This window comes from Pecten maximus, chromosome 11 (genome assembly GCF_902652985.1).
Source record: "Pecten maximus chromosome 11, xPecMax1.1, whole genome shotgun sequence".
Taxonomy (NCBI): domain Eukaryota; kingdom Metazoa; phylum Mollusca; class Bivalvia; order Pectinida; family Pectinidae; genus Pecten; species Pecten maximus.
Window position 1 is genome coordinate 16,619,767 of NC_047025.1, and position 27,032 is coordinate 16,646,798.

The window sequence follows — 27,032 nt, forward strand, 5'->3', positions numbered from 1 at the left end:
GCGATATAATAATTCAAATTATGGCAACTGGCGTGAGATTAAATAAGTATTATCAACTCTAGATTTATCCTAACCTAACATGTGTTTGAGTATCCTGCATACTTGAATGGAACAATGAATGTGCAACGAAAATGAAAGGTTACGGTATAAAAATATAATTCTGCCATTTGATTTATTTACTAATATTGTCTTTTAATTGGCGTATGAGAAAGTAAATATTTAAGTATAATGAGCATGTGCCATGAAAAAAATTCACTTAAAGTAAATTATTGAAACAATTAATTTTGATGAAACAGTAGATAAAACAGCATGCTGTTCAAATCGACTCTAATACATTATCTATACATTATACGTATGAAAACATTTTCTGTAGTACTCACTTCGTATCCCATTTTGTCCAAAAACCCCCAACTTTTTCTTAATAACAGAAAAACTATACCATCGGAAAAAGAAACACAAGTTCGGTTTTTCTAATATAACCTTTAGACACATGGTATTTCAGATTGCGCTACCTCCGTGCACTGTGAAAATGTTCTTCAGTTAAATTCAGTCGACCGTGACAGTGTGCGCCCGGGATACTCTTGCACCATATGCGCTGGTAATCATTACAAATCGAACATTGGAACAGTACAGATCAGTTGGCCTGTGTGTCAAAGCACGGTTTGGAATCGGTTGCGGGAGTTACAGTTAAGACCAAGAAGTCCCTATGTTGGCGAGCCATTTACGCAGAAGCGATGCTAACGTCGAATGCAGTGGCTGTTTGTACATGTACCTAATCTGTTTCGTTTGGCCAATTGGAGACGTGTATTGTTCACCGGACGAATCTCGCTTGACGCTGTTCAGGTCAAATGGACGACGTCTTGGTGAATGATATGCTGACGTTTGCGAAACGGAAAGCGACAGATTCGGAGGAGGGTACGTTATGGTAAGGGCAGGGATATCTCTAGGCGTGAAAACACCGCTCGTGGTTATCCATAGTAATCTTACAGCAGTAAGATATCGGGATAAGGTTTTGAGACAAAACGTTCTTCCTTTTATCCTTCAACGTAACCTTGCGTTGCAGCAGGACAACGCGAGAACTCATGTTGCATGGGACTGTCGTGACTTTCTGGCTCAAAATAACGTTCCAGTTCTTGATTGGCCACCATAACCCAATCGAGCATTTGTTGGACGAACTAGACAGGAAGGTTAAGACACGCGTCAACGTACCATATAACGTCGCTCAACTCAAGCAGGTCCTTATTCAGGAGTGGAATAATATCCCTCGAAGGGCAATAAGCACCTCTATGGGGTCAATGTTAAGGAGAGTAAGAGCAGCGGCTGATGCCAGGGGCGGGCACACCCGCTACTGATTTAAATCAGGAAACGACGTAGAGTACCCTTGTTTTAACGGTATTCACGCAATCATCGTTTGTGATAGGACAACAAAAATCATCAAAATGTATTCAGTAATACTGAAAAAATCGACATGACACAACATGAACATGTCAGCAGAGAATCATGTAAAATAATAACTATCGAAAATATACTTGCATTTCTTTTTTCCGCTCGTATAATTTTGAATATCCTCCCCGGAATTCAAACTCAAAAGCAATCAAATGGGAAAAATAAACAAAATATAGACCACCGACAAATAAAAAAAAGGATAATTCGTCCATGTTCTCCACAAATCAAATGTCAAATGCATCATTGACGACACTCACCAATTATGGTTATTCCACGTCGTCAAATTAAATTGTGAAACACAGTTTGATATCACACACAAGTATATTTCGAAGATGTCTCAATGGGATCCTGATGTTGACCATCACACAATTGTCTATATCAACCTGCATTCCATGAAAACCTGTGTAGTGTTCCTCTCAGCACTTAACATCCATCAAAAACAACTGTGAAAGTGGAGAAAAGCCCTTAAATACTTTAAGGGAGGCAGGAATTTTACTATCTATAGATGGGAAATTCTATTTATATTTTATAAATTTATATTTATATTTAAATTATATTTCTAAAATATAGATACAAACATGATAATCAACAACTATCATTTACAAGACTAGTGCAACAACTTTTGCCTGTCAATTTGTCAGTATTCCTATTGTCAAGCTCTGAGCAGGAAAAGTGCAACCAAGTATTTGAAAAAATAAATGAGAATATTGACATATTAATGATACCACAATCTAAGTCTAGATCGATAAAAAAAACAAAAACAAAAAAAAAACATGGTGACCCTTGGTCGCATTCTCAAATTAGTCATCTTAAATAATAATTTATTCTAACATCTATAATGGATTGTTCTGAATGTGTTAAGTGATTTAATTTCACCTCCTGTCTATGCAGCACTGAAACTGATATATAATTATAAATTTTGGATCAAAACATTGAAATATCCGGATGAGGAATGTTATTATCACCTGACGATTAGGCTGTTAAAATTCATATCACACATCATAACAAATGGAATATCATAAACAACATTATAACTTATGTATAATTATATAAAATCCATTGCAGTTATGCTGAGTATTATACTGGGTATACCAGGTAGATAAATATTGTAAATTTAACAGCATAATATAGTAAACGCTGCTGTTTTCTAAGTGACTCAAAATTGGAAATCCATTCTATGTAAACAATGCAGTAAACAAGAGATGGACTCAACACTGCCATCATAAAAGTTCCACTTATTAAGTAATACAAATATATATATATATATATATATATAAAACATGAATATTAACCAGGGTTCATTATAACCACCTTGCTCATATTTAATAATTGTAAAAATCGCAATGCCAATAATTTCTTTCTATGAGTCAAGTTACGTTATTTAGCCTGCTCAAATTTGGAAGAAAAAGATAAAATCACTAAATATTATATGACTTTTTATCAGAATTGAAATTTTCAAACCAATGTTTGCAAGATTATATTATCGAAAGGTTAAAAATTGCATAGAAATTTATTTAAACACACAAAATGTGATACCACTATACATATGGCTTTTTACTTGGTGGCACATTAAACCACCCATTCACCCTTGAATATAAATGAAGGCTTTGGCCATATATTTGCTGACTGTAGGTTGGCAACACTGCAGCAACATTGTCAGGTGTAATTGTGTACAGAGTATAGTCTCAATAATTTGATTATATTGGCTGGGTTTTGATAAAATCAATAAATCTAGAGATGTGGAGACTCCTACTTTAATAATCAACCTAAAAAAATATGTATTGAGCTACATTAATCCTGCAATACTAGCTTTGAAAAACTTTAACAGTAATGCTATGGTATTTAATTTTTTTTCATGTAAAATATGGAAAGCATAACCTTCTTTGAATAGTGTATATTTTAGAAAAATATCGCTCTGTTATTCGAATTATATTGATTAATAGATCCTTTAATTAAAATTATACGTATTCATACATGTTATCATGATCAACCATATCATTAGTATTTTAGATGATAAAATATTTTGTTACATAGTAAGAGTAGGAAAATACTAATTCAATTGAAAGAAAAAATCTTTTACGAAACATATGCTAGGCTGATAACAATCGAAGGATAATCAAATAATCAATTATTGATTAAAACAATTAACATTCAAAGAACAACATTTAAGCAAAAATCTATCACCTGAAAGTTATATATTACTTTGATATCCTGAACCACACATAAAAGATGAAGCGGTAACCAAAAGTTACCTATTAACTAAAATAATCTTCTTTCCTGTAACATTTACATCAATGACTCCAATAAAATGTGTTATGTTATGTACAAAGAGCAACAAGAAACACATAGATGATTTCCTGTAGTTATAAGTACATCATATGGATACAGTATAGACTAAACAGTAATCACGGTAATCACAGTATGACATCGATATAAGCCTTAAAAGGCTTGTGTGATGTATTATCGCCATGTCATTACAGAATAAGGTTTGTCAAATAGGAGGTTAGCCATAATAATTCTGATCCGTTATTGATAAGCAGAAACACAAAGACAAGACCTGTTCCTATTTCAGGTTTAGCGTAGAAATCTACACTTACCTGACATTTCACTGTATTGATATGCTTGAAAAAAAAAAAGAAGAAGCCAAACATGAATAAAAATGTAACAAACCAGTATTCAATATCAATAACAACTGAATATATTCTATAATTATATGATCCAGAACTAACCTTAACCCCCACACTTAAAACCAGTAACAATATAAATAAAATAAGTTACATATTGATATAGATTATATAGTTATATACATGTATGTATTAGGTTCTACCCACAATGTACATAACACATTTATCACATCTATATTTGAAAATAAACATGCATGCAGCCACATTCGTTATCACTAAACTCATAAACTCACATTCATCTGACCAAACACACCAGTAACAAAAATGAAACAAGTCAATAGACCCATGGTAAGCTGATTAAAAAATCTCTCCAGCAATCAATTCATAAAAACTCCAGAAAACGAAAATGTACACCAGTACACAACACACATTTTTCAGGCCTTGATGTAGGCAATGAATGACTATTGAACATGACTCCTGCAATCGAGGCGACAGATTCAATTCATGCTGAAAGAAGTGATGGTAGAATGAACGCAGTATGGTTGCCAGGGACTCCTAAAAGAACTCTGAAAAAGCTCTTACTATTTACTTTTGTTCTGGCAGTTAATATCTACTCAAACATCACATTGTCACAAAAATATACTGTCACTTTCAAAATAGCATCACTGCCATACTTCAAGAGCATCAGTTCATGTATCAAATCACTGCTGCAAAACACCATTATCAGTCAATAACAACTTAAAATGTTCTCTTCAAACTTGTACTTATGAAACTAATTAAGATTAGGTTTATGATTGAACATGTGATGACATTTTCCAATTTGCATGACCACAGGAGAGACTATCTTGATATATTGCAAATATTAAGTAAGGAAAGTTAACATTGATAGAACAGTTTTCTTGTCACATTTTTTTTACAGCATTTATCATTAACATATTGAAAACAATATATTTTTTGGAACTTTGATAAAAAGTTCGTAAAATATTCACTCTCAATAAAAACAGAAGAAATTTTCAACAATGATTTTTGAAATAAACACATGACCTTGACTTGTACAGATAGAAATCACTATTGAATCTTCCACATGGTAATAGTTTTGTCATGTCCAGCAGCCAACAAGCTCTTGTTTTTCAGATCCAAACATACCACAGCATCTGCAGAAAAACACATACATGTGATAGGGGTTGGGGTTAGGGTGTCTTGTGACACCTTCCTTTATATTACCTTAAAATATGAAACTCCATAAAGAATAAACAGTAATAAGATATAAATGAGGTGAATTCATTAATGCTACCAATATATTATGTATATATGTCCAAGTGAAAATCCTATATCTGAGAAGAAAAAAAAAGAACAATAAAAACCTGGGCTTATACCCAGTAAAATATGGTATTCAATGTATTTTCTAAAACTTATCAAATATGATTTACACTGACGTAAGAGCGGTTTCCTATGTTTAGGGAAAATAAGATAATTGAAAGTTTTATAATCAAGTATTAAATCTTGATATGATACTGTTCAATACAAATAAAAGAACAGAGCTAATGCTGATTCTGATAAAAGGATGTTCATACTGTTAAAATCCCCAATATTAAAGCCAAAATTTAACTCCCTATTTACTTAATATCATTCATTTGTTTAGATCACATGTATCAATAAACAACCGATAATTTAAAAAAAAAAAAGAAAAAATGACAATCAGAAAAATTACTGAAAAATAACAAATATTACTCGGAAATTCAAAATCTTAATTGAAATGGTAATTCAAAGTGTTACTACAGATTGACTTCTAATATTATGCTCGTTTATTGTAATTTATATAGGAATTTAACATTTATTATTATAATAAGCAAGCATACTGGGTATTGCTAAAGCAATACATGTCCTTTACAATCCCACGATAAAAATACCCTGAAACACGAACTTATCTGAGATTTTATAGTCTTTTATCATTGTATAAAGCTTGATCAAAATCCCCCAAGGAATGAAGCTAGTAGAGCGCTGACAAACTTTTGCATTACATATGTATGAGGGCTGATTGATAAGTTGTGAGCCTCATATTGAAAGATTTGAATTTTGCCGGACATATTGTATTATTTTTCAACATCATACCCTTCAGTATCTATACACTTTTGCAAGCGGTGTGTAAGGGCCTCAATGCCACTTTATATAACTCCTTTTCTTGGTTGTTCAGAAAGTCATCCAATTCATGTTAGGGTAAGGGTGCCTGAAATAGCTGTTTTCAGTTTTGGAAATAGATGAAAGTCTGATGGAGCGAGATCAGGTGAATAAGGCAGATGCTCAATCAATTTAAAGCCACAATCGTGAATGGCAGCCATGGCAATGACAGACTCTTTCACCATAACCCTAACCGATTTTGTCCATTTTGTAAAAGCCGCTTGTCTTGTTTATCTAGAGTGCTACCTCGTTGATATAAACCAAATGAGACCAGTCCTTGGGTACACAGCCCTATATAGTCAGAGAGTAGTAGGACTTAAAAAGAACATCATTGAGTACCTCCTTCAATACGAGGCTCACAACTTATCAATCAGTCCTCGTACATACAAACAAGACAGATGGTGAGGATACCTATATAGTCCCCCCCTGGTTTCACTGGTAGGGAACTAATAAAACTCATATATGCTCAGCATGACAATAATACATACCACTGTGTGCTGGTAGTGTGCTGATAATCTGACCTTTATCCATGTCCCACAGTTGGATGCTTCCTGATGCTTCCCCAGTCAACAGAAGACCACTTATCCACTTAAAACATCTGTAATATTCAAGTAAATATTCCATAGAAGAGCTGAGATATTCCGGCCAGCCAAAGAAAAAAATCACCATCTTAACTCATATAGCATTTGTTTGCATTACATACACTCCATCTGGTAATCAATTGTAAATGTTCATCTTGATTTAATCAATCTGATATCTTGATTTAATCAATCCGATTTCTTTTAGAACTATCATATGAATACGTAAGTTATCATCTAAGACTAACAATTTGAGTTATTCTATTACTCTAAGAATTACAAGTTAGTTATTCTAAAAGACTATAACAAGTTGAGCTATTCCCTTTGAATAACAAGTTATTCTATTAGACGGAGTCTAACAAAACTGAGGCTATTCTATAAGACTTACAGGGCCTGTGTCTGTAGATGCCTAACTAGTATCTCTGTTCCTGTCTCCAAGTCTAGAACACGCAGAATGTTGTCCTCTCCACAGCTCAGGATCCTCCGACAGTCTGTTACAAGGTAAATCTTTAAACTTATCTCTTTAAACAAAGATGGACCAGAAGCCTCAGATGGCAAGTTACATTCTGTACATCTCCTATTCATTATCTCCTATTCATTACAGAATTCAAATATATAAAGTATACATACTGCTGTTTCTTCTAATAAGATAGAACAAAATTGGCATGGCTAAGCTATTTTAGATTAGATTCCAATCTATCAGAATCTTTCACTTTTATTTTGTTCCTCGCCAATTTTAGATTTAAATATCAAATATCAACAGCTGCAATTTTCTTGATTTAAAAAAACATATGCATAAACTTACATGAAAAACAAATATGATTATTTAAAAGTTTATAACAAGATGAGTGTTACCAATAAAAATGTACTATAATTATTAATAATAATAAAGAAGTTATACAAGGCTTGACATTTTCCCTATTCACAGAATTTTTACTGTTATGCATACAAAGCATAACTGGAGATAGCTATGTTACTAACCTGGACTTAAAGTGACAGCATTGACTTTGCCATGGTGAACTGCAAAAATGAAATTTAGACAAAGAATCTGATATTTATTAAGATAAGGCATATAGCTTAGGTTGACTGTCTAAGGGACTAGAGTATGAATGTAACATGCAGCTGTTAAGTGGTTATTTATATTTTCTCACATGCTTCACAGGGTTATCCCTCGGTTGCTAGGGAAAAGGGGTGGGGGTGGGGAGACAGCCGGCACACGCTATATGATGCTGCTCACAATAACGTTATATCATCATTTTACGTTGAGAAACCAAGTCATAAATAATGATGTCATAAATTTTGGCGCACACATTCCAAGTTGCATGTATGTGAGAAAAATAATCAATCATGGGTCTGTTCTGCGAACAAGGATATCTCAACCCTCGTGTAAGAGTTTGGCTGGCCAGCACTCGTCAAGCCTCGTGCTGACTGGCCAAACTCTTACACTCGGGTTGAGATATCCCTGTCCACGGAATAGACCCATGTTAAGATTCTATTAATCTGCTGTCCTTACCTTCGTGGGCAGCTACCTGGTAGCCACTGGAGACAGACCAGACATTGATGTGCCCTTCTATTGTCCCAGTAACAAGAAGAGAGAGTCCCTCATCTGTATACTGGCAGTTCACTCCAGCATCATGGTCAAGCTGACCCTGATAAACAATAATTTTTATCAGCTGAAGTGTCAGGTTTAGTTTCCTTTTGCTTTTACCATCAATTTCATTCAATCTTAATCAATGCTGACTAACAAAATCAATATTGCCTGTAATGGTAGGTAGAGATATGAACCTATTGTCAGATTAGTGTACCTGTATATTGTCACCCAATGTATTATGTATTTTAACATGCCATTAAATCTCCATTGCCTTTGATGGCCGAAATGATTAACACTTTATTCCTCCACACCTGCTTATATTAACACTAATTTAACAGCATTATATGGTTGATTGCATGAACACCTATTATTCAATTTCCAAAATGCCTCAAAACTTACAGCATACTCGGCCACTGTGAAGGAGGTGGAAGCACTTGGAGGGATGAATTTCCAAATCTGCAAGGTGAATTTTTTTTGAGTTTAATGATTTTCAAATTCATGCCAAAAAATCACCCAAAACATGACATTGCCTGTTTAAGTCATTCATTGCATGTTCATACATGTGGATATATACTGAAACGAAAAAGAAACGCAACATGGAAAATTGTGATTAATTTTGTATTAAATATACATATCTGTATAAAAATCGCGGAAATAAACATGCACCCTGCCTAACACCCATACCAATCTTCAAAATCACCCAAGTGTGACTAGAGACCTATGCACTTCCGGCGCGGTAAAAACATCAAAAACCGTGCCTGTACAAACATATGCGTTCTTTTTTCATTCAAACCAGTATCAATTCATCACTAACATTGAGCCACATCATCGCCAATACTTTTGCAAACAATAATTCCTTTTACAATTATGCCACGGTTATCAAAGGTTGATAGAGGACGTGCTATAGCAATGCTTCTGGCAGGGAACACGCAACTTCACGTCGCTCGACAATTCAGAGTTCACAAATCGACTATTAGTCGATTAGTTTCACGTCTTAACGCAACAGGAAGAGTCGATGACCAGCCGAGATCAGGACGTCCACGCGTAACGTCGCGACGTCAAGACCGGGTTCTTAGGTTGGCACACCTGCGTAACAGGAGATTAACGGCCGCTGAAACGGCAAGGAATACGATTGGTAATCATAACCGTCGAATTCATCCCCAAACAGTGATCAACAGACTGCGTGAGGCTAATTTGCGTGCAAGGCGACAGTACGTTGGTTTACCACTAACACCGCAACGTCGAGCACGTCGTATGTAATGGGCAACGGCACATATGCCCAGACGTTTTCCTATGAGACGTTAGAGGTCTATGCTCTTCACCGATGAATCTCGATTCACGTTATTTCGAGCAGATGGCCGTCAACGTGTGTACCGGCGTCGAGGCGAACGTTTTGCTGACGCCTGTGTTTTGGAACACGACCGATTTGGGGGTGGATCAGTTATGGTTTGGGCGGGAATCTCCCATGGTTTGAAGACGCCTTTGGTGATAGTCAATGGGAATTTAACGGCCGTACGCTATCGGGATGAGATCCTTAGGCCCCATGTTGTGCCGTTTGTTAGGCAGCATCATCTAACCTTTCAGCAAGATAACGCGAGACCACACGTTGCAAGAGTCTGTAGAGACTTTCTTGCGACACAGAACATTGTTCCTATAGATTGGCCTCCATATAGCCCCGACCTGTCCCCAATCGAGCATTTGTGGGATGAATTAGACAGAAGAATTCGAAATCGCCGTAACCCCCCAAATACCCTCCCTCAGTTAGCAAATGCACTCGTCCAAGAATGGAATAACATTCCAATACGGAAAGTCAATGCCCTGATGAACTCAATGCAACAAAGAATTAGAGATGTGATAACTGTTCGAGGAGGACACACACGATATTAGGGCACGGTTTCAAAACTGCTGCCATTTCAACTTGGATTCACGTAGGGTACTACCAATCATGACCTTCTAGCAAAGTGACCTGTTCTTAAAAATCTCTAAACATTTAAAGGATGTTACATCAATATTCAATATTAACTATTACATATGAAATTTAAACATAATGCTCACAAGTATTATTTTATTAAACCTACAATTTGAAGTTGCGTTTCTTTTTCGTTTCAGTATAGTTACACCATATCAATGGAAAAGTTTTTTTTGTTGTATATGTACTTTGTAGCTATCTCACTGGACTCATACTGAAAAGTAATCTCATGCCGTTCACAGCAATCGGGGAAAAGTGTCTACTAGTCATACAACACAGGATGGACAATGATCTTAGCTTCCATGAAAAACAGAACCCTTCCATGGTAGAGATGAAACACTTATGACAGATATTCACAGACCTGATGTTACATGATACGATACTTTACCAGCTGAACGTCGAGCTAATGTGGTCTGAAGTGTGATCATGATAAACAGAACTTGTTTTGTTTGTTTGTTTTTGTTTAACGTCCTATTAACAGCCAGGGTCATTTAAGGATGTGCCAGGTTTTGGAGGTGGAGGAAAGCCGGAGTACCCGGAGAAAAACCACCTGCCTACGGTTAGTACCTGGCAACTGCCCCACGTATGTTTCGAACTCGCAACCCAGTGGTGGAGGGCTAGTGATAAAGTGTCGGGACACCTTAACCACTCGGCCACCGTGGCCCCCTATAAACAGAACCCACCCATGGCAGTGTGGTTTAGATACTGACCTTGATATTGTGGATTACAATAAATAATATTCCACTCTGTGGTTGTTTTATACTCATTATTTTGATTTACCATTATTTCTAACACAGGAAAAATGTAACATCTGAGAATGAATCTAACACTTGCAGATGTCAGATATTGAACTCGATATTGTGACTTAAGCTAACCTAGATATCCTGTAATTTTAATCAAGATACAGATGTAGACATGATGATCCAGACACAGACACTCAAAACTAGATGCTGACCTTTACATTTTAACCAATTGCTTTACACTGACCTTGACAGTTGAGTCCCAGGAAGCTGTCAGTAACTTATTGTTGCTCCAAAGTATATTTGACACTGAAAAATAAATAAAATAACAGATTCAGAAAAAGAAAGCTGTTCACATTAGTTGTCAGTATCGACACGAGTAAGATCGCTTTAGTCTGATGTAATTAGTATAGATTATTGATATGATGTTTTACAAACTTACCTGCATCATCATGAGCGCATAAAGTATCCAGGACCCTTCCAAACTCAATACTGTAGAAGTAGCTACCAAGAGAAACAATACTTAATGTTAAATCATTATTGCACTTAGACAATCTACCATCCACATTTGAAAAGCCCTTTATATAAAATGGATGATCTCAATCTTGTTATCAATACACAATTCACAGCTCAATTTCCAGGATTCAAAAAAAAAAAAAAAAAAAACATATTCCTTGAGAGAAATATTTTGGACTTTATGCTAGACATGCAATTTGCAATGACAAAAATTCAAGAATCAAACAAGGAGGTTTGCTCACACATTATTGTCCCAGGATCCAACAATGATAGTTTTATCGTCTGGCATCAGTTGACATGATGACAGGGCCTAAAAGACAATTGTAGACAAATGTGATCTACATTTCTGTGTTAATGTATGCCTCATAAAAACTCAAGATTATGAACACTATGTACACTGTAAGCTCTAGATATATCATTATCACACTCCATGACTTCAAGCTCATAATGCAATTATGTTCAAAAATAATATACAGAGTGTATTGTTACAGTAGTTTTTATTTATGAACAGAAGTATGCATACACCTTTGAATGGACATTAGACATACTATATATGATAATTAAAACTGCATGAAAATACTTAATAACTATGTGATAATTTTTCAAATTACATTTCTGCAGAAGAAAACCTACCATGGTGGAAATGTTGATACTCCTAAGCTGACGTTGGTCCTCCAGGGAATACATCTTCAGTAGACTATCTTAACAAGAGAAGATTTGTATATCACATGTCTATATTTGTACATGTATATATTAGTCAAAACTATTATCATAAAACTGTATGTATTAATATCACTATTATAATAGATTCTGATATATTTTTTAAGGGTATGTTCTGAAAATGATTTTGAATTTGAAATACAGTATAAGACAAGTGCTCGGTATAATTCTTTTTCAAATTTTAATACCAATTACATAGCATAAACTGTGTATCAAACAGCTAAATTAATGAATACTCACCTTGAGAAACAGAAAATATGTTCTTCCCATCACTGGATAATTTGATATCTGTAACTCCACTTTAAATTAATGTCACAAACAAGATTACTCATTATGATAATATGATAATTCAGTGCAAAAAAGGCAATCCAAAAGCTAACCATATTTTTGTTGTTTTTTTCTCCAAATCAAGCATTCATATATTATTCACAATATGACCCTGGTTTAAAAATGGCTAAATATTGCAATATTTATATATGCTATATCATGAAACATTGTATTCAGGTTGTTAAGTATGTTTCCTATTTCACAACCAGCATTTGTCAGTAACACTACACTGTCACTGTACCATTTACAAAATTGTAATCAAGACCACCAGTATTTTTAGCTATAATATACAAGTTGATTCAGCTACACTTTGTTAAAAATCTATGATCAGGTATAAAACCCAAAACTAGTTGCAATACCAGTATACCTAAATCTATTCCCACTACAGCTGTATTAAATACTCACTCTTTGTGGAGGGTATATCTGTGGTACAGCTGTAGTGATGTTAAGTCTGACAGTGTTACGTCTGTGGTGTTTGTAGCCTCATCCTCTTCTGTCACTGATATCAAACAAAATTAGGATTGTTGAGACCAACCTAACTACAACATCATGATGAAGTATAAATATCTCCTGGATTGGGTTGCAGAGCCGTTCCAGGTCCACAATTATTTGTATGGAAAGAGTGATGGCACTTTATCCGAGCCCCCACAATCAGTCAGACAGTGATAAATATTAAACAGGATTTATAAAGATAGTGTAAGCTGACACTGCTATCATTACTATACCTCATGTTTGTAACAGTGGCTGTGATTAGTTGAAATGCATCATGCGACAGGGATGTAAAACATTGTATATCCCACTCGTGAGGAAATAAAATTTCCTATATCACTGGGGTACATGCTCTTATGGTGACCCCTGACTGCGTAAAGTTGTCTCCCTTACGGTTGTTTACAAATTACAGGCAAACAGAAACACAAAAGTTTTCCAGCAGTCTCAGAAGCAGACATAAATACAATACCTTGTCGTTCGTGGTAATGCAAAAAACATAATGCTCAGAACACTAAAATATCAACAAATGTATTGGTCAACTGTTTTCCAGCTTTTCTAAAGGAATATCATATGTAATAAAACCTGGACTTAGATTTGTATCAACCGAGTGACTTGGATCTAAGGGGTTTGTAATGAAAATTATATTTATATATATCTTGAATCTATTATTTAACATCATCAGGCCTAGGCAAGTCCTTTGGAATATCTTCAGGTAAATAAACTTTATTACAGCAAGGGCGATCAATTCATAATTCCTCCCTCTAACCTCACAGAGTTTGTACTAGACTAAGTATAGGGGTTCTAATGTTAAACAGTTCTTTATTTACCTGGTACAGGTGTGGGGACTGGAAGGGACTCTGATATATTACATACCTTGTACAGGTGTGGGGACTGGAAGGGAGTCTGATGTATTACATACCTTGTACAGGTGTGGGGACTGGAAGGGAGTCTGATGTATTACATACCTTGTACAGGTGTGGGGACTGGAAGGGAGTCTGATATATTACATACCTTGTACAGGTGTGGGGACTGGAAGGGAGTCTGATATATTACATACCTTGTACAGGTGTGGGGACTGGAAGGGAGTCTGATGTATTAAATACCTTGTACAGGTGTGGGGACTGGAAGGGAGTCTGATATATTACATACCTTGTACAGGTGTGGGGACTGGAAGGGACTCTGATATATTACATACCTTGTACAGGTGTGGGGACTGGAAGGGACTCTGATATATTACATACCTTATACAGGTGTGGGGACTGGAAGGGACTCTGATATATTACATAACTTATACAGGTGTGGGGACTGGAAGGGACTCTGAAGTATTACATACCTTGTACAGGTATGGGGACTATTAGGGACTCTGATATATTACATACCTTATACAGGTGTGGGGACTGGAAGGGAGTCTGAAGTATTACATACCTTGTACAGGTGTGGGGACTGGAAGAGACTCTGTTGTATCTGGAATCACCCCCTCATCAGTTCTTGTAGTAGAGCCACTCCATGGGGAAGGAGAGGTAAATCTCTGGGGGTGGGGTGTATTAAATAGCTGCTTCGGCACTTGGCCAAACTCCATAATCTGTATCTCCATTCGCGCCCTCTCATTTGGGTCTTGTATGCTGCCATTGATGAGAAAATTAAAGCTAGTAAGAAACCACATTGTAACTATGAATTTCCAAAACAAATCATTCACAGCATAATATAGAAGTTTAGCTGCTGTCAAAAGTTGGAAAATTCATGGTGTATTGGAAACATGTCTTTGAAACAGACAAAAATAGCAATTAGGTTGACAATTATTATGATAATAATAATCATAAACTTACCTATCAAGATCAACACTGCCCTCATATGTCATGTAGTAAAACACTGGAAAGAAAAAGTATTCATCAGATTTTACATATTGAGAAGACTTCTGTACATTGTACTATTTGCAGAGTGAAGTTGTTTCCAAACTATACGAGTGAACTTAGGTTATTTTCTTATGAAGTCAGTAATCTGATGTGTTTAATAATCTTGCTCACATATAAAACATCAGATTCTGAGAGCTGGCTTCAAAAATCTATTTTTGAATTAACATTACCATTGTCGGCTTTCTCCGCCTCATAGCCCCGCTGTTTGTGTCCGAAAATGAGGTCAATCCATTCATGGAGGTGAGATGACACATGCTCACTCTCTAAGGCATCTCTCAGTTTCCGCAAGAAGTCCTCAGGTCCTGGTTATGGATTAATAACACGTCTATTAAGGGGTTAATCAACAGAAACCTTCATTTAATATGATACATTTTAAACGACATTGAGACCCAGATTTTGCTTCTACTAATGATGTATTTTATATATTTGTTTTTACATATTTTCTTTTACACTTACTAGATGTCAAATGAGTATTTTTCCAATGTAACAAAAGAATACGCAACAGACCTTTCTATCATAAATATAGCCATACACATTTTGATATCCAAAAATCCATCAAGCACATTTTGATGAATCCAATTTTACAAAACATGAAATTCAAATGTTATACTTTTCTGCTCTGAACACAAAAATAAACTTTCATTTGCCCACGGAAAGTATATATTATCAAAACTATTTGTCTTTTACATATTTCCAATGCTTTCTTATGGACAAATTAAAGTTAAGTAACACCTGTGAAGCTAGGGCTAGGTATGACTTGATGCTAATACTGACCTTCAGCCCATGGCGGCAATTCTACATTGCCCACAGGTCGTCCATCTTGTCGAATCCCAAAGTTACTCAACTGACAAGAAAAACATTGCAGTTACACTTAACATGTACGGGGAAATGTACTTGATTATCTTTGATTACTTACTGTTTACTACCTGTTACAATACTTAATGCAATATCCCAGCAGTTAGATAATTATAGTTTCTTCTTTTGGAACACAAATTTCATGGACATCTACATAGATGTAAATACAATTACAAGAATCATGAAATCATTATTAGACAAAAAGGTAAGGTTTTTTTTTCCAGAAATCAATAAAATTATTGTGCATTTTGTACATTTATAAGATTTGTTTAAATTTCATATTACAAATAGATTTGATGATTTTTTTTTCTGGATATAAAATCTATAGGAATAATTCATAATAAGAAAATTAAGTGTAAATAATATCAAATTAAATCTAACCCCATTGTTGAGGAGAAAATCAGGAGAACCAAGTGAATAAAACTCTGGAATAAGTTCTTTGAAGTCAGCAGCTCCCATCATACAGTTCTGCCATGTTTCATACACACTGAAATATATTTTTTTTGTTTAGCTTCAGTAACAATTGTGTAATTAACAGAAAAGACACAGATACATTTTTTTCTGTTTAAAACCAACTTTAAATTTGATTAATGGTAGTATTTGTGCATTAAAAAATTGTTTTCATAATTAGTCTTAATAAGCAGTGCCATCATAAACCCTGATAGTCAAGCTGCAAATTAATAAATATATAATATCTTATAAATAAATGTTACTATCTTCACTGATAAACATTTATTATCTCAAAACCTATTACTATTAAAGTATATTTGGATTAGCTATATATGTCAAATGAACTAAAAACCTGTATATCCAGACCAAGTACATATGGACTGGATGGGGCAGCTCACCTGTTAAACATTCTATCTGGTTGGTCAAACTTTCCATTCTGCAAACACAGGACATATTCTGGTGCTGTAAATAAAAGGCATATTAATTTTTTTTTAAGTAAAAATATCAAATCGAATATCTAAAAAACATCAGTTACTTGTAAAGTATATATTAATTATTTTTTTATTTTAATAAAAACCTAAAATGTATTTGACTGATTGTCATTCAGTCAGCATTTATTTCCATTTTCGGTTCAATACAAGTTAATTGTAAGAGAGTTATTAACACATATAATGCAATGTTGTAAGATAAATATTTACCTATGAGAGCTAGATAGAAGAGAACATAACCGGGTGTAGAGTAATGGGATCCATACAGAAATTTAGGCTCTGGCATTTCTGTATATCTCTCCTGACAAATAAAAAAATTCAAAGTATGTACAATAATTATATTACTACCAGGATAAATAGAGATATAACAAAGTATGATTCTCTAACATTTAAACATGGCTATAAGCCTATTAAATTCATATCGATAGAAATCCTTGTAACACTGAGAAGCTATTCTTTGTAGCAAATTCATCATGATAGTGTTTGTATGGTTTTTTGCCCTGTGAACATGCAGCCACAGTCATTGTGAGGGGGAATCTCCTTGTAGTAGCTGGTGGATACCTCACTGAACAACATATGAGAGGCCCTCTAATTGCATGCCATCCAGATCGTTTAGAGTAATGAGTTTTGCCTAAAGACACAACTATGGCAGCAGACTAGTTTGTTTCCCAGATTCAGAATAAACACAAAATGCATGAGTAGGAAGCATCGATCCATGCATCAAAAGTTTGAAATCATACCCTCATTTTTGAAATCCTTTCTTCGTTCAGAGCCCCTATGGGTTTGCTGAGATCGCGGAATGTCATAGGATTGGACAAATCTAAATATGAACTTTTGTAGTCGTGTATAACCCAGGGCATCACTGGATACTGTGTTAAGTCACTGAAGCTGCGGTCAGCAACACTGGAATATATCGGAATACGTAGTGTAACATCACATTAATTTAGAGTTTCTATAGGCATGATCATAGCAGTACTGTTTGTAGTATTTCTTACATGATTCATTTAGTATTTAAACAAAATATGTCATCTTGGGTTTGGTCATTTGAAAAAGTGGGAACCTCTGAGTCAGTGTATCAGTTGTATGTCCTTCTCTCTCTGCAAGCTTAAATTACAAGAATTCAGCTTTGCGATACTATTTGTAACAGATAATACAATTCATTTTCTATTCTTTTCTGCTTTAAGTAAGTAAAATTTAAGGTTCCAGATCGATACTGATAGCAAAGAAGATATAAAGTTTGAGCAACTTGTAGATATTTTTTTAAAGAGGCTGAGATCTGTAGATACCTAAATCTCATGTCACTCTCCAACTGACTTACCTATTTAGATATATTAGGTAGTCATAGTTTGATATATCTCCACTCTGCCAGCGTAATGTCATGTCTTCTTGTCCAGTGTCTTCTAACTTAACATCTGTAAAGGAGGCAGTTCAGTATTAAAGACTCTTTTCAATTGGCATTCATAGGAAATATATATGAATATAATGTAAGTTATAGGGATATTAAATAAAGCAATCAAGTTTGTGTACTTATGGAATTACCTGGTACAGCAAAATATGCACAGAGTTTTCGATTATGAAATGTGATTTCATGTCAACGTTTTTAATTTTATGTAGAAGCTAATAGTCTGTGGAAAAACAAAAAACTAAACACTAAGTTATGACATTAAGATGTCAATAATTTTGAACAATATCTGCTAAGGAGGTTTATGAGTTATCTTGTAGAAAAGCTTTCTATTTCAAAAGTGGTCACATGTGATCAGTTTGACCTCTTAATCTGGGCAAATGATAAACTTAATCTAATTCAAGCGTAAATGAAACTCATACCTACTTACAGAAAACAATGATATAGTTATAATATGATGACAGATATACAAGTAGTAGTGGAGTTACATAAAGAATAAAAGAAGCTATGATGGTATATATTTGAAGTTCATTCAATCTGTAGAGTCAGTACATACTTACCTTTTTGCTGCATTATATGCGCGTACAACTCATTGCGTTCATCTGCTGTCTTCAGTGACAGATACAGATGTGGACAGGAGGAATTCTCTTGGCAAAATATTTCTATACCCTGAAAATATACATCAAATAAACTAAACTAGAATCAGATAAACAGACAACTATATGGGCGAAAATGAACCTTTTGAGCCCAATTCCTCAGTTTTGGAACAATAAACATGTTTTAGAGGACAAAAAACTACTTTGGAAGACATACTCTGGTGCACTCAGTGTACATACATATAATTATGTTTATTGAAGTGTGAATGTAGATTGAGGCTCATCTATAGTATATAACTGTATCATGATCATGCTTAATGAACTTCAGCTTTAATAATAAAACTGGATACAATAACTTGTACTAACCAGCTGTTTGAGGAGAAATCTTCTTTTTATCACTCGCTTCATGTCTTTAAATCTTATCTTAATGACTGGCACCTGAAACGGAAAAAAATTCAGAGAGCATGATAATGAGTCTTAAGTTACTTTTTGCTAGAATTTGTTCTTCAAACAAGCGGCCCAGAGGGTCTGAATAGACACAATTGCTCACACATGCCAGTTAGGAGTTATGGCCAAATTACTGCACTTTTTGTTGTATTTCCAATTTTCATTTTGACTGTAACATGTAAGTGATGAAGTGATGTTTCAGAAAATGGTATACAATATTCTAACAGAGGTGATATGATTCGCTGATACATTGTTGAATTATAATATAGGATTTGCATAGGACAGGTACATTGTCAAAGTCAGATAATGGTACTGAAATACCAAAAATTACCTCTGTTTAAAAAAAATTCTAGTATCAATGCAAAACCCATTAATTGTAACAATGTGAAGCTTGTTGTTAATCTGTGTAATACATAGTATACATAATAGGTCACATTTATCCTAATTCTCAATGGTGACCTTGAAAAAAGGCCAAGGTCATTTGAGTGCTGAATCTTTATAGCACTCAATCCTTGTTACCTGCTAGCACAATATAATACATATGGGTCTTTTGGAATGTGAAAAGCAGATCATTGAAGTTGTTATCATATCTAACACCTGTGACTTTGAAAACAGGTCAATGTCACTAATATGAGGAAATTTCCTATCAGTCCATGGCAGGAAATCACTGGTCTAAGATGAATATTCTAGGTCTTTCAGAACATGAGAATAAGATTTGCAAATTAATCTTTAACTATTTGGCCAAAGGGTCCTTGAAAATAGGTCAAAGTCTATGAGGAAACTTTAATATACATGAACTCTTCCCTATGTACCTCCTGGCCAAATATCAGTTCTCATTTGCTTATACAAATTATAGCAATTATTGACACAATTTAAGTGATTTAAACCGTGTTTACTGCAATTATTTAAAATGAAATATGAATGTTTGGTGTTCTAGACTATTTTAGAGTATAAATATTAACATTTTCCTCGTCAGTATATGCAATTTTGTTGGTGTAGGATTACATAGTTCTGTCTCGATACTGCCTTGAAAACGAAAGTAGAAAAATCAGTTTGATCTTCGTGGAAATTTACATGCATTCACAGAGAAACTATATACTGTTTTTATCGTCTTTTCCACTATATTTTTAGAGGACAATGTCTTTCACACTGAATTATTGAAGGATAATGCCTTTCAAAATGTATTTGTAACAGGGTGATATATATTTATATAGTGTAAGAATGATATTTTGGATGTTGGTATTATGAAAGGTCTTGATGTAAGAAACCTAAAATGGTTGTGTGATACCATAGTTGTGTGAGGAAAAATAGTGGTGTAAGGACCCTTAATGTTGTGTGTTACCTGTACAGTATGTAAGAATATGTGGAATGCGAGTACTTTTAGTCACATGACATCTACGGACATTTTTATTGGACATAGCTAACAACTGCATGATTTTTAACTAGACTAATTTCACTCAGCACCAAAGTATTGAAGGAATAGGTTGAGTTTGAAGAACTTAGAAGGAACTGGGTGAGTTTTTATCCATATATGTTCTATTATTATTATTATTATCATTATATGTATATTCTGTAATGTATTATCAGAATATTGGCATTATGTAAGGTTTAAATAATTATTTTATTGCTAAATCATAATATACTGATTTAATGCAAAGACAAAGGAAGTATATAAGTTTTCAGTATTTGGACATATGTAATTTATATTCTAAATTATAGCTGATTGATTAGAACTGCTGTATAATATAAATATATTATTCCATTTTCAGTACATTGTACATACTGACTGGTGATAGATTTGGATAATTAAGAACCCAAAGCAATTCTGTAATCCCTGCAGGATCTGTAGGGTAAGTTTCCTATGTAAGATGTTATTTTATAAGTAAACTATACATTGGAATTCATGTATTATGTAATTTCATATCAACTGTATATTGATATGTAATTGTGAATGTAATATATATGAATGATTGATACGTACATTGTAAAAATATTATATCTTTACATGAGGAAATTGAGACAAAATGTACTATTATGCATTATTGATAACTTAAGTATATGTAAGAGTTATGTCCCTTGATCGGAATAGACTACTAGTATGTGAGAGATTTGAATGAATGTGTAATGAGTTGTATGTTTTGTGTTGCAGGATAATGACTATCACAGTCTATAATTGAAGGACAATAACTTCCCCATTCTGATGTTGAAGAACAATGACTTTCACACTGAATGGTTGAAGGAAAATGACTTTCACACTGTATTGTTGAAGGACACTGACTTCTACACTACATTGTTGAAGGAAAATAGTTTTTGACTTTAAACACAGTGTCTTTATCGCTGAATACTAAAGCTTGCTTTTTCTATGTTGTTGACAAATTCATGTAAAAATCTTTTCCATGTTGTTTAAGTTGGGTAAGTTACATTCAGCTTGAAGCCTTTTAATTGTCAAAGGACTTAAACATATTGAAAGACTTAAATAAATGCTTTCTATGTCTTTGATGGATAAAAGCATTTCCCATGCTAGCTAAAAGACCTGTAAATTACTGTCTTCATTAAGCCCAATGTGACTGTTGACAATGACAATGACTTACACTTTCTACGTTGTTGAAAGGCTGGAAGTAGAGACGTGAGGAGGTCAGCATGATACGGCCGGGGTTGGTCACCAGAGGGCTGATCTTGTCACCTTGTGCCTCCATTAGGATCTTTTCATACAGGTCATCAAGCCTAAAACAAACCAGCAAGACTGAACCATGTAGTCAATGTTTTTACATAAATTTTCATAAGACAAATAATTTGAACCATACTTCTTGATTATTAAGTAAAACATTAGGTTAAACTTAGTTTATTGATTTATCATACACAAAAAGAAAAAAGAAAAAAAAATGAAAAAAAAAATGCTTAAAATGTAAATAGAGTACATTTTGATATAATTATTTCATACCCTAAGACATCATATAAATTGTCCATAAAAATGCAAGCCTACAACAGCCTGCTTCACAAATATATATAAGGCTTTAAATTACCTAATTAATAACTCACCAGCTTGTGTTAAAACTCACTCGTGATCTTCTTGATAACACAATTGCATTAATCTGTAAACAAACAAGAAAATGCTCATACACAATGTCATGTAGTATAAATACCATAGGTTTGCAGGCAGATATCATAAAGTATTGTCCTCATAATCAATTATGGTATATTTCCCTATATATATAATATTCCACTTTGAGACAGTTTTGCTGCTTTTGCAATCAATAGTTACATAATGTTGCTTTAGATTATACTTCCATATAGCCATTGTTGTGGTACTGCCATAACTGATGTTGGATATACCTACCATAGCAGACTGGTCCGCAGGTGGAAGAGTAGATGCCCTATGTAGTTGACACATCTGGGGAAGGCAGTCATCAGCAGTTACATAGTTGAGGGAAAATCTCATCTCCACCGACTCCTGCGTAATGAAAGTGGATACAGACATTGAGGAAGGAAAATCTCACATTAAAATTGAGAATTTAAATTTTTTTTTGGAAAATAATGTATCAGATAAAGAACAAATTAATCTTCTACTAGAATGACCTGCATAGATTCCTCGGGTTTGTATTGATAACTTTTAGTCCAGCAGAGCCTTAGAGAGGCTTATGTGGGGTTTAGGGGCCCCACTTTTTGAAATCAGAAATCAGAGCATATTTCTACATATATACATGAGTTTTTTCTGTAAAAATATCCCAGACAAAAGTGAACCCTTAGCTATTTCCTTGATCTTCAACAGCATATGACATTGTTTTATATTCCACTGATGTCCGTTTTGATTTCAATAACTCACCTTTTGAAATGTGTATGGAGCTATTATGTTTTTGGCCTTCATTGCAATGACTTGATCAGTTTTGATTTTCACCATGCGGTCATTCATGTCCATCCTGTGGGCACAGATTCATACAATGCAATGTTCTAGTCATAAAATAGTACATTAATTTAAATATAATTACCAGTAGTGTATATGTATTATTGGTAACTTATTATGTACATAGCTACATGTTTTAAGGATATTTCCAGGCCAACTCAGAAGAAAAATTAAAAAAAACAACAAAAAAAAAACAAGCACAGTTAAAATTGATAATATCAAAAAAAATAAAAAAAATTCCATCAATTAATCAAAATTAATAATGCTCAAGGAGAAATGTAAATTTTTGATTCTTGGAAAGCTTGTGTAATTAAAAATTCTACCTTGAGAACAAACCACCTGACCATTCATTGATTTCTTTGACATATCTCAAAGGAAACTGAAATAGAAGAAAACAATTCAAAAATAAACATTATCACAGTACAGGCATTCAACTTCAAATGAGATTTTGCTGACATTTTCATTTCATGTTCTGAAATACTTTATACACATTTTAATAACTCAAAATCTACTAAACTTTAAGTCAACATAAACGTTTTATGAAATATATAATATTTACCGGTACACTGTAAACTTTAAAAAAATTGAAGACAGTTTTAGATATATTTTATTTTGTGCTATTCAAAGCTTTTCTAACCTTAAGAATAGGATGTTGGCTCTCCTTAGGAACAAACACAATAGATTTAGAGCAGATTTTCAGATGGCCTCTCTGTTTCCTATATAAATAACAAATGCAGAGTAATTTATATTTTACAATTTGGCAGAGTGACTCTGATAATGAGGGGAAATTATTTCAAATATTGCAATGCAAGCATTTGATATATACTGTCTAGAGCTGTTAAACTTACACACAAAAAAAGAGGAAAGAAAAAAACTGTAAGTGTCTTATTATGCTCCTGCAGATAGACTGAGATAGAAGATTTGTTTTTTGTAATATGCCAATGGGATGAATATTTTATTTTCTTTGTAAAAAACAGATGATTTAACAAAACAAATCTCCTAGGGCCAATAGGACATGTACATAAGACTATATGTCAGTTATGTTCTAAAAAGTTGCTTGTGCATGTATTATGTGCAATGTATTATATGCAATGTATCACCTTTTTATGGCTTCATCTTCTGATAGATTGTTTGGGTAATAGAATACACTAAAGTCTTCAAAGTAAATCTCTCCTGGTTCTAGCAGCAGCAAGTTGAACCTTTAGAAGTAAATCATTTCAGTATACTTCACACATATATATACATAATAATTAAGTACATAATTATGTTATGTTCAAAATATATATGTGCGTAATGATCGAAAGTCATAGTTTCAGAAAAAATAAACCAAAAGATTAGTTGCAATTAAGCTATACTGTAACAATTATCAGCTCAATATTCCAAGAAAATTATAGCTCATTTAAAAAAAAAAATTTGCAGTATAGCTATCATACTATCAGACATATTATACAATAATGGAATGTTATGATTCCAGCACCAATAATAATACAACTGACAGTCTGACACCTATAAAATTAGTAGGACCTATAAGTCAGTAAGATACATGTAGTTACAGAAGCCTAGTGTTGCTAGTGGTCACAACAAGTCATGAGTCATATGAGTCATGATGGTGTCAGGTCGTTTCGGTAACAAGTCGTTTCGGTACTTTTTCGGAACATTCCGAAGTCGTTTCGGTAGACGTCCGGGTCGTTTCGGGAGACATGAGCAAGTAGTTTCGGTACTTTCAATCAACATTAGAATAAACACCTTAATTTTTTAATGCATAATTAACATGAATTAATCTGTTTTTAAAACGATTCATAATTAATATACAGTCAGTATAAACACCTATTACGCTTCAGATATTTTGATTATGACAACAAATATATCGATAATACAAACAGCATTGTTTTAACACCCAAGCGCAGTGTTTTCTTTAAACCAGCACTTATGGTTGTTTTCTTTATGATCGTACCTAAACACGTTATTATTTGGTTCATAATTTCAAACTTCTATTACAGAAGCAATACAATCAAGGTCAAAATTGGTATGTAACAACCCATGCCCGAGAAATAAAGGGTGATTTCATTACTATTTTTGATTTCGTATTAGGTTTGTTAAATCATTACGTATTCAAAATTGAGACACACATATATATATACATGTAGGTATAGAATTAAATATGTTCAGTTGGAGAAATAAATATATGTAAAGGTATAGAAATACGTAAAGTTATAATTAGAGAAATATATACATGTATAGAAATACGTAAAGTTAGAGAAATATATATAGATAGGTATAGAAATACGTAAAGATAGAGAAATATATACATAGATTTAGATATAGAAATATAAAGAAAAAAATGAAAGGCATTTTCACAAGAGGTACCACAAATACATTCAGCATTTTCTATAAGGTTAAAATGAAATAAGTCATATATATGAGAGAGCTGTTTTGATACCTTAACTTAGTATGAATTATATTAATTTTCCTATCACCAAAACCATAATAACTGGGAGGTTTTAATGTTTTTATATCTGGTGTAATAAGCATTTTAGCATAGTTTTAACTCTCCCTCTCCCCTTCTTCTCATGCCATTTTCCTATAATTACAAAAATAACTTAATCCAAAATGCTCCATTTATCCATATAGTATTTTTTCTAATCGATTAAGTATAATTGAATTCATTCCAAATATTTATAGGTCGTGTTTCTGACCCTTCCCGATCCGGTAACGGCACAAAAGCGAGGGTCGTATGCCGACGTTGGCCCAATGGTAGTGTCTAACGGTCGCATCTCATATTTGTTGTTGATTTGTAATATCAAGTTATATTAATTACCGATATTATTGTTATGGATGGTATATATTATGATTGTTTGATATTAATAAAAAAAACTTAGCAAGAACCCCGCCCCACCAAACCCTAAATTTCCTGACTCCAAACATTTTTTTAGAGTGCTATTGTGTTTAGACTTTAGAGGAATGAAACAAGGTAATCTAAAAAAGATCTGGTAAAAAAAAAAAAAAAAATTAGTAAGAAAATATTAAAATGCTTCACTTTAACATGGGGGAACCGTGGTTCACTTTACCATTGCATTGACTTCACTTTAATTACCATGCATGCATGTTATACACCGGGATTGATATTCAATGGAGAGAAACTTTTAAATTTGTTTTGATACTTTTTATAACAATTAAAAGAATTAAGGTGTTATATTTTCCAACCTTTTATGTAGGGAAGTAGAAAATATATATATAGGCCTATGATTAATTTCCTTGGTCCTAAAATACATCCGGATACGTGAGGGAAAACATGTTTTAGAAACTTTCTGAGAATCCTTTTCAACAAGCGGATCTCTGATTTCATTACCATTGAATCGACATTTTATAACTTAAATATCTCAATACCGTTGCATATAGTAAATATTGATCTGTATTTCACGTGGAAACGGAAGACTGACAAAGAAAACAAACATGCATTTAAGTGTTTTGAGCAGTACAGAATTTCACACTACTCTACTGTCAGCTGACTTGGATGACTGTGGCAATTAATACTGAGTATAGGCCTAGTCTGAGAGTCCTTTTTCGTTATCGTAGAAATAATTACTATTCTTATAATTTTTACCTTTCCTGTGCTGCAGTGTCAGTCTCTATAAACGTCATATTCTTTCAGTAATTGATCAAAACATCACTATTTTCGAGGTATTGTCTAACCCCATCGTCTGCCTACCAAAATTTCCGGGGTCAATGGTCATTTCCGGTTTGGAGAACTTGTTTCATTTGACGATTAAAAGTGATTTTTTTTTTATTTTAATAGTTGTAG

At 33.8% G+C, this 27,032-nt stretch overlaps 1 protein-coding gene across 1 annotated transcript; it reads right to left on the bottom strand.

The window, feature by feature from the left end:
• Positions 1–2,007: 2,007 nt before the first annotated feature.
• On the bottom strand, positions 2,008–26,945 carry LOC117337536 (protein FAN-like). The gene is made up of 31 exons (XM_033898560.1): positions 26,835–26,945; positions 24,331–24,429; positions 23,868–23,946; positions 23,554–23,609; positions 23,153–23,246; positions 22,667–22,780; positions 22,369–22,421; positions 21,921–22,053; positions 19,249–19,320; positions 18,847–18,955; positions 18,203–18,296; positions 17,625–17,787; positions 17,095–17,185; positions 16,795–16,858; positions 16,328–16,433; positions 15,866–15,935; positions 15,262–15,393; positions 15,005–15,047; positions 14,604–14,800; positions 13,095–13,188; positions 12,603–12,661; positions 12,276–12,343; positions 11,885–11,952; positions 11,569–11,630; positions 11,374–11,435; positions 8,817–8,873; positions 8,340–8,475; positions 7,808–7,846; positions 7,215–7,317; positions 6,737–6,846; positions 2,008–5,224 (listed from the first exon to the last, which is right to left on the bottom strand). The coding sequence occupies exons 1-31, from the start codon at positions 26,870–26,872 to the stop codon at positions 5,139–5,141; spliced, it is 2,751 nt and encodes a 916-aa protein (XP_033754451.1). The 5' UTR covers positions 26,873–26,945; the 3' UTR covers positions 2,008–5,138.
• Between the last annotated feature and the right edge of the window lie 87 nt (positions 26,946–27,032).

What these genes read in the sequence shown, in the direction of transcription:
- LOC117337536 (XM_033898560.1), bottom strand. Translation starts at nt 26,872, where the DNA reads ATGACGTTTATAGAGACTGACACTGCAGCACAGGAAAG. An exon ending in GCCAACATCCTATTCTTAAG is followed by an intron (nt 23,610 to 23,867) that starts GTTAGAAAAGCT and finishes CTTCTATTTCAG; the next exon opens with TTTCCTTTGAGATATGTCAA. An exon ending in GGATCCTGGGACAATAATGT is followed by an intron (nt 11,631 to 11,884) that starts GTGAGCAAACCT and finishes TTCTCTTGGTAG; the next exon opens with CTACTTCTACAGTATTGAGT.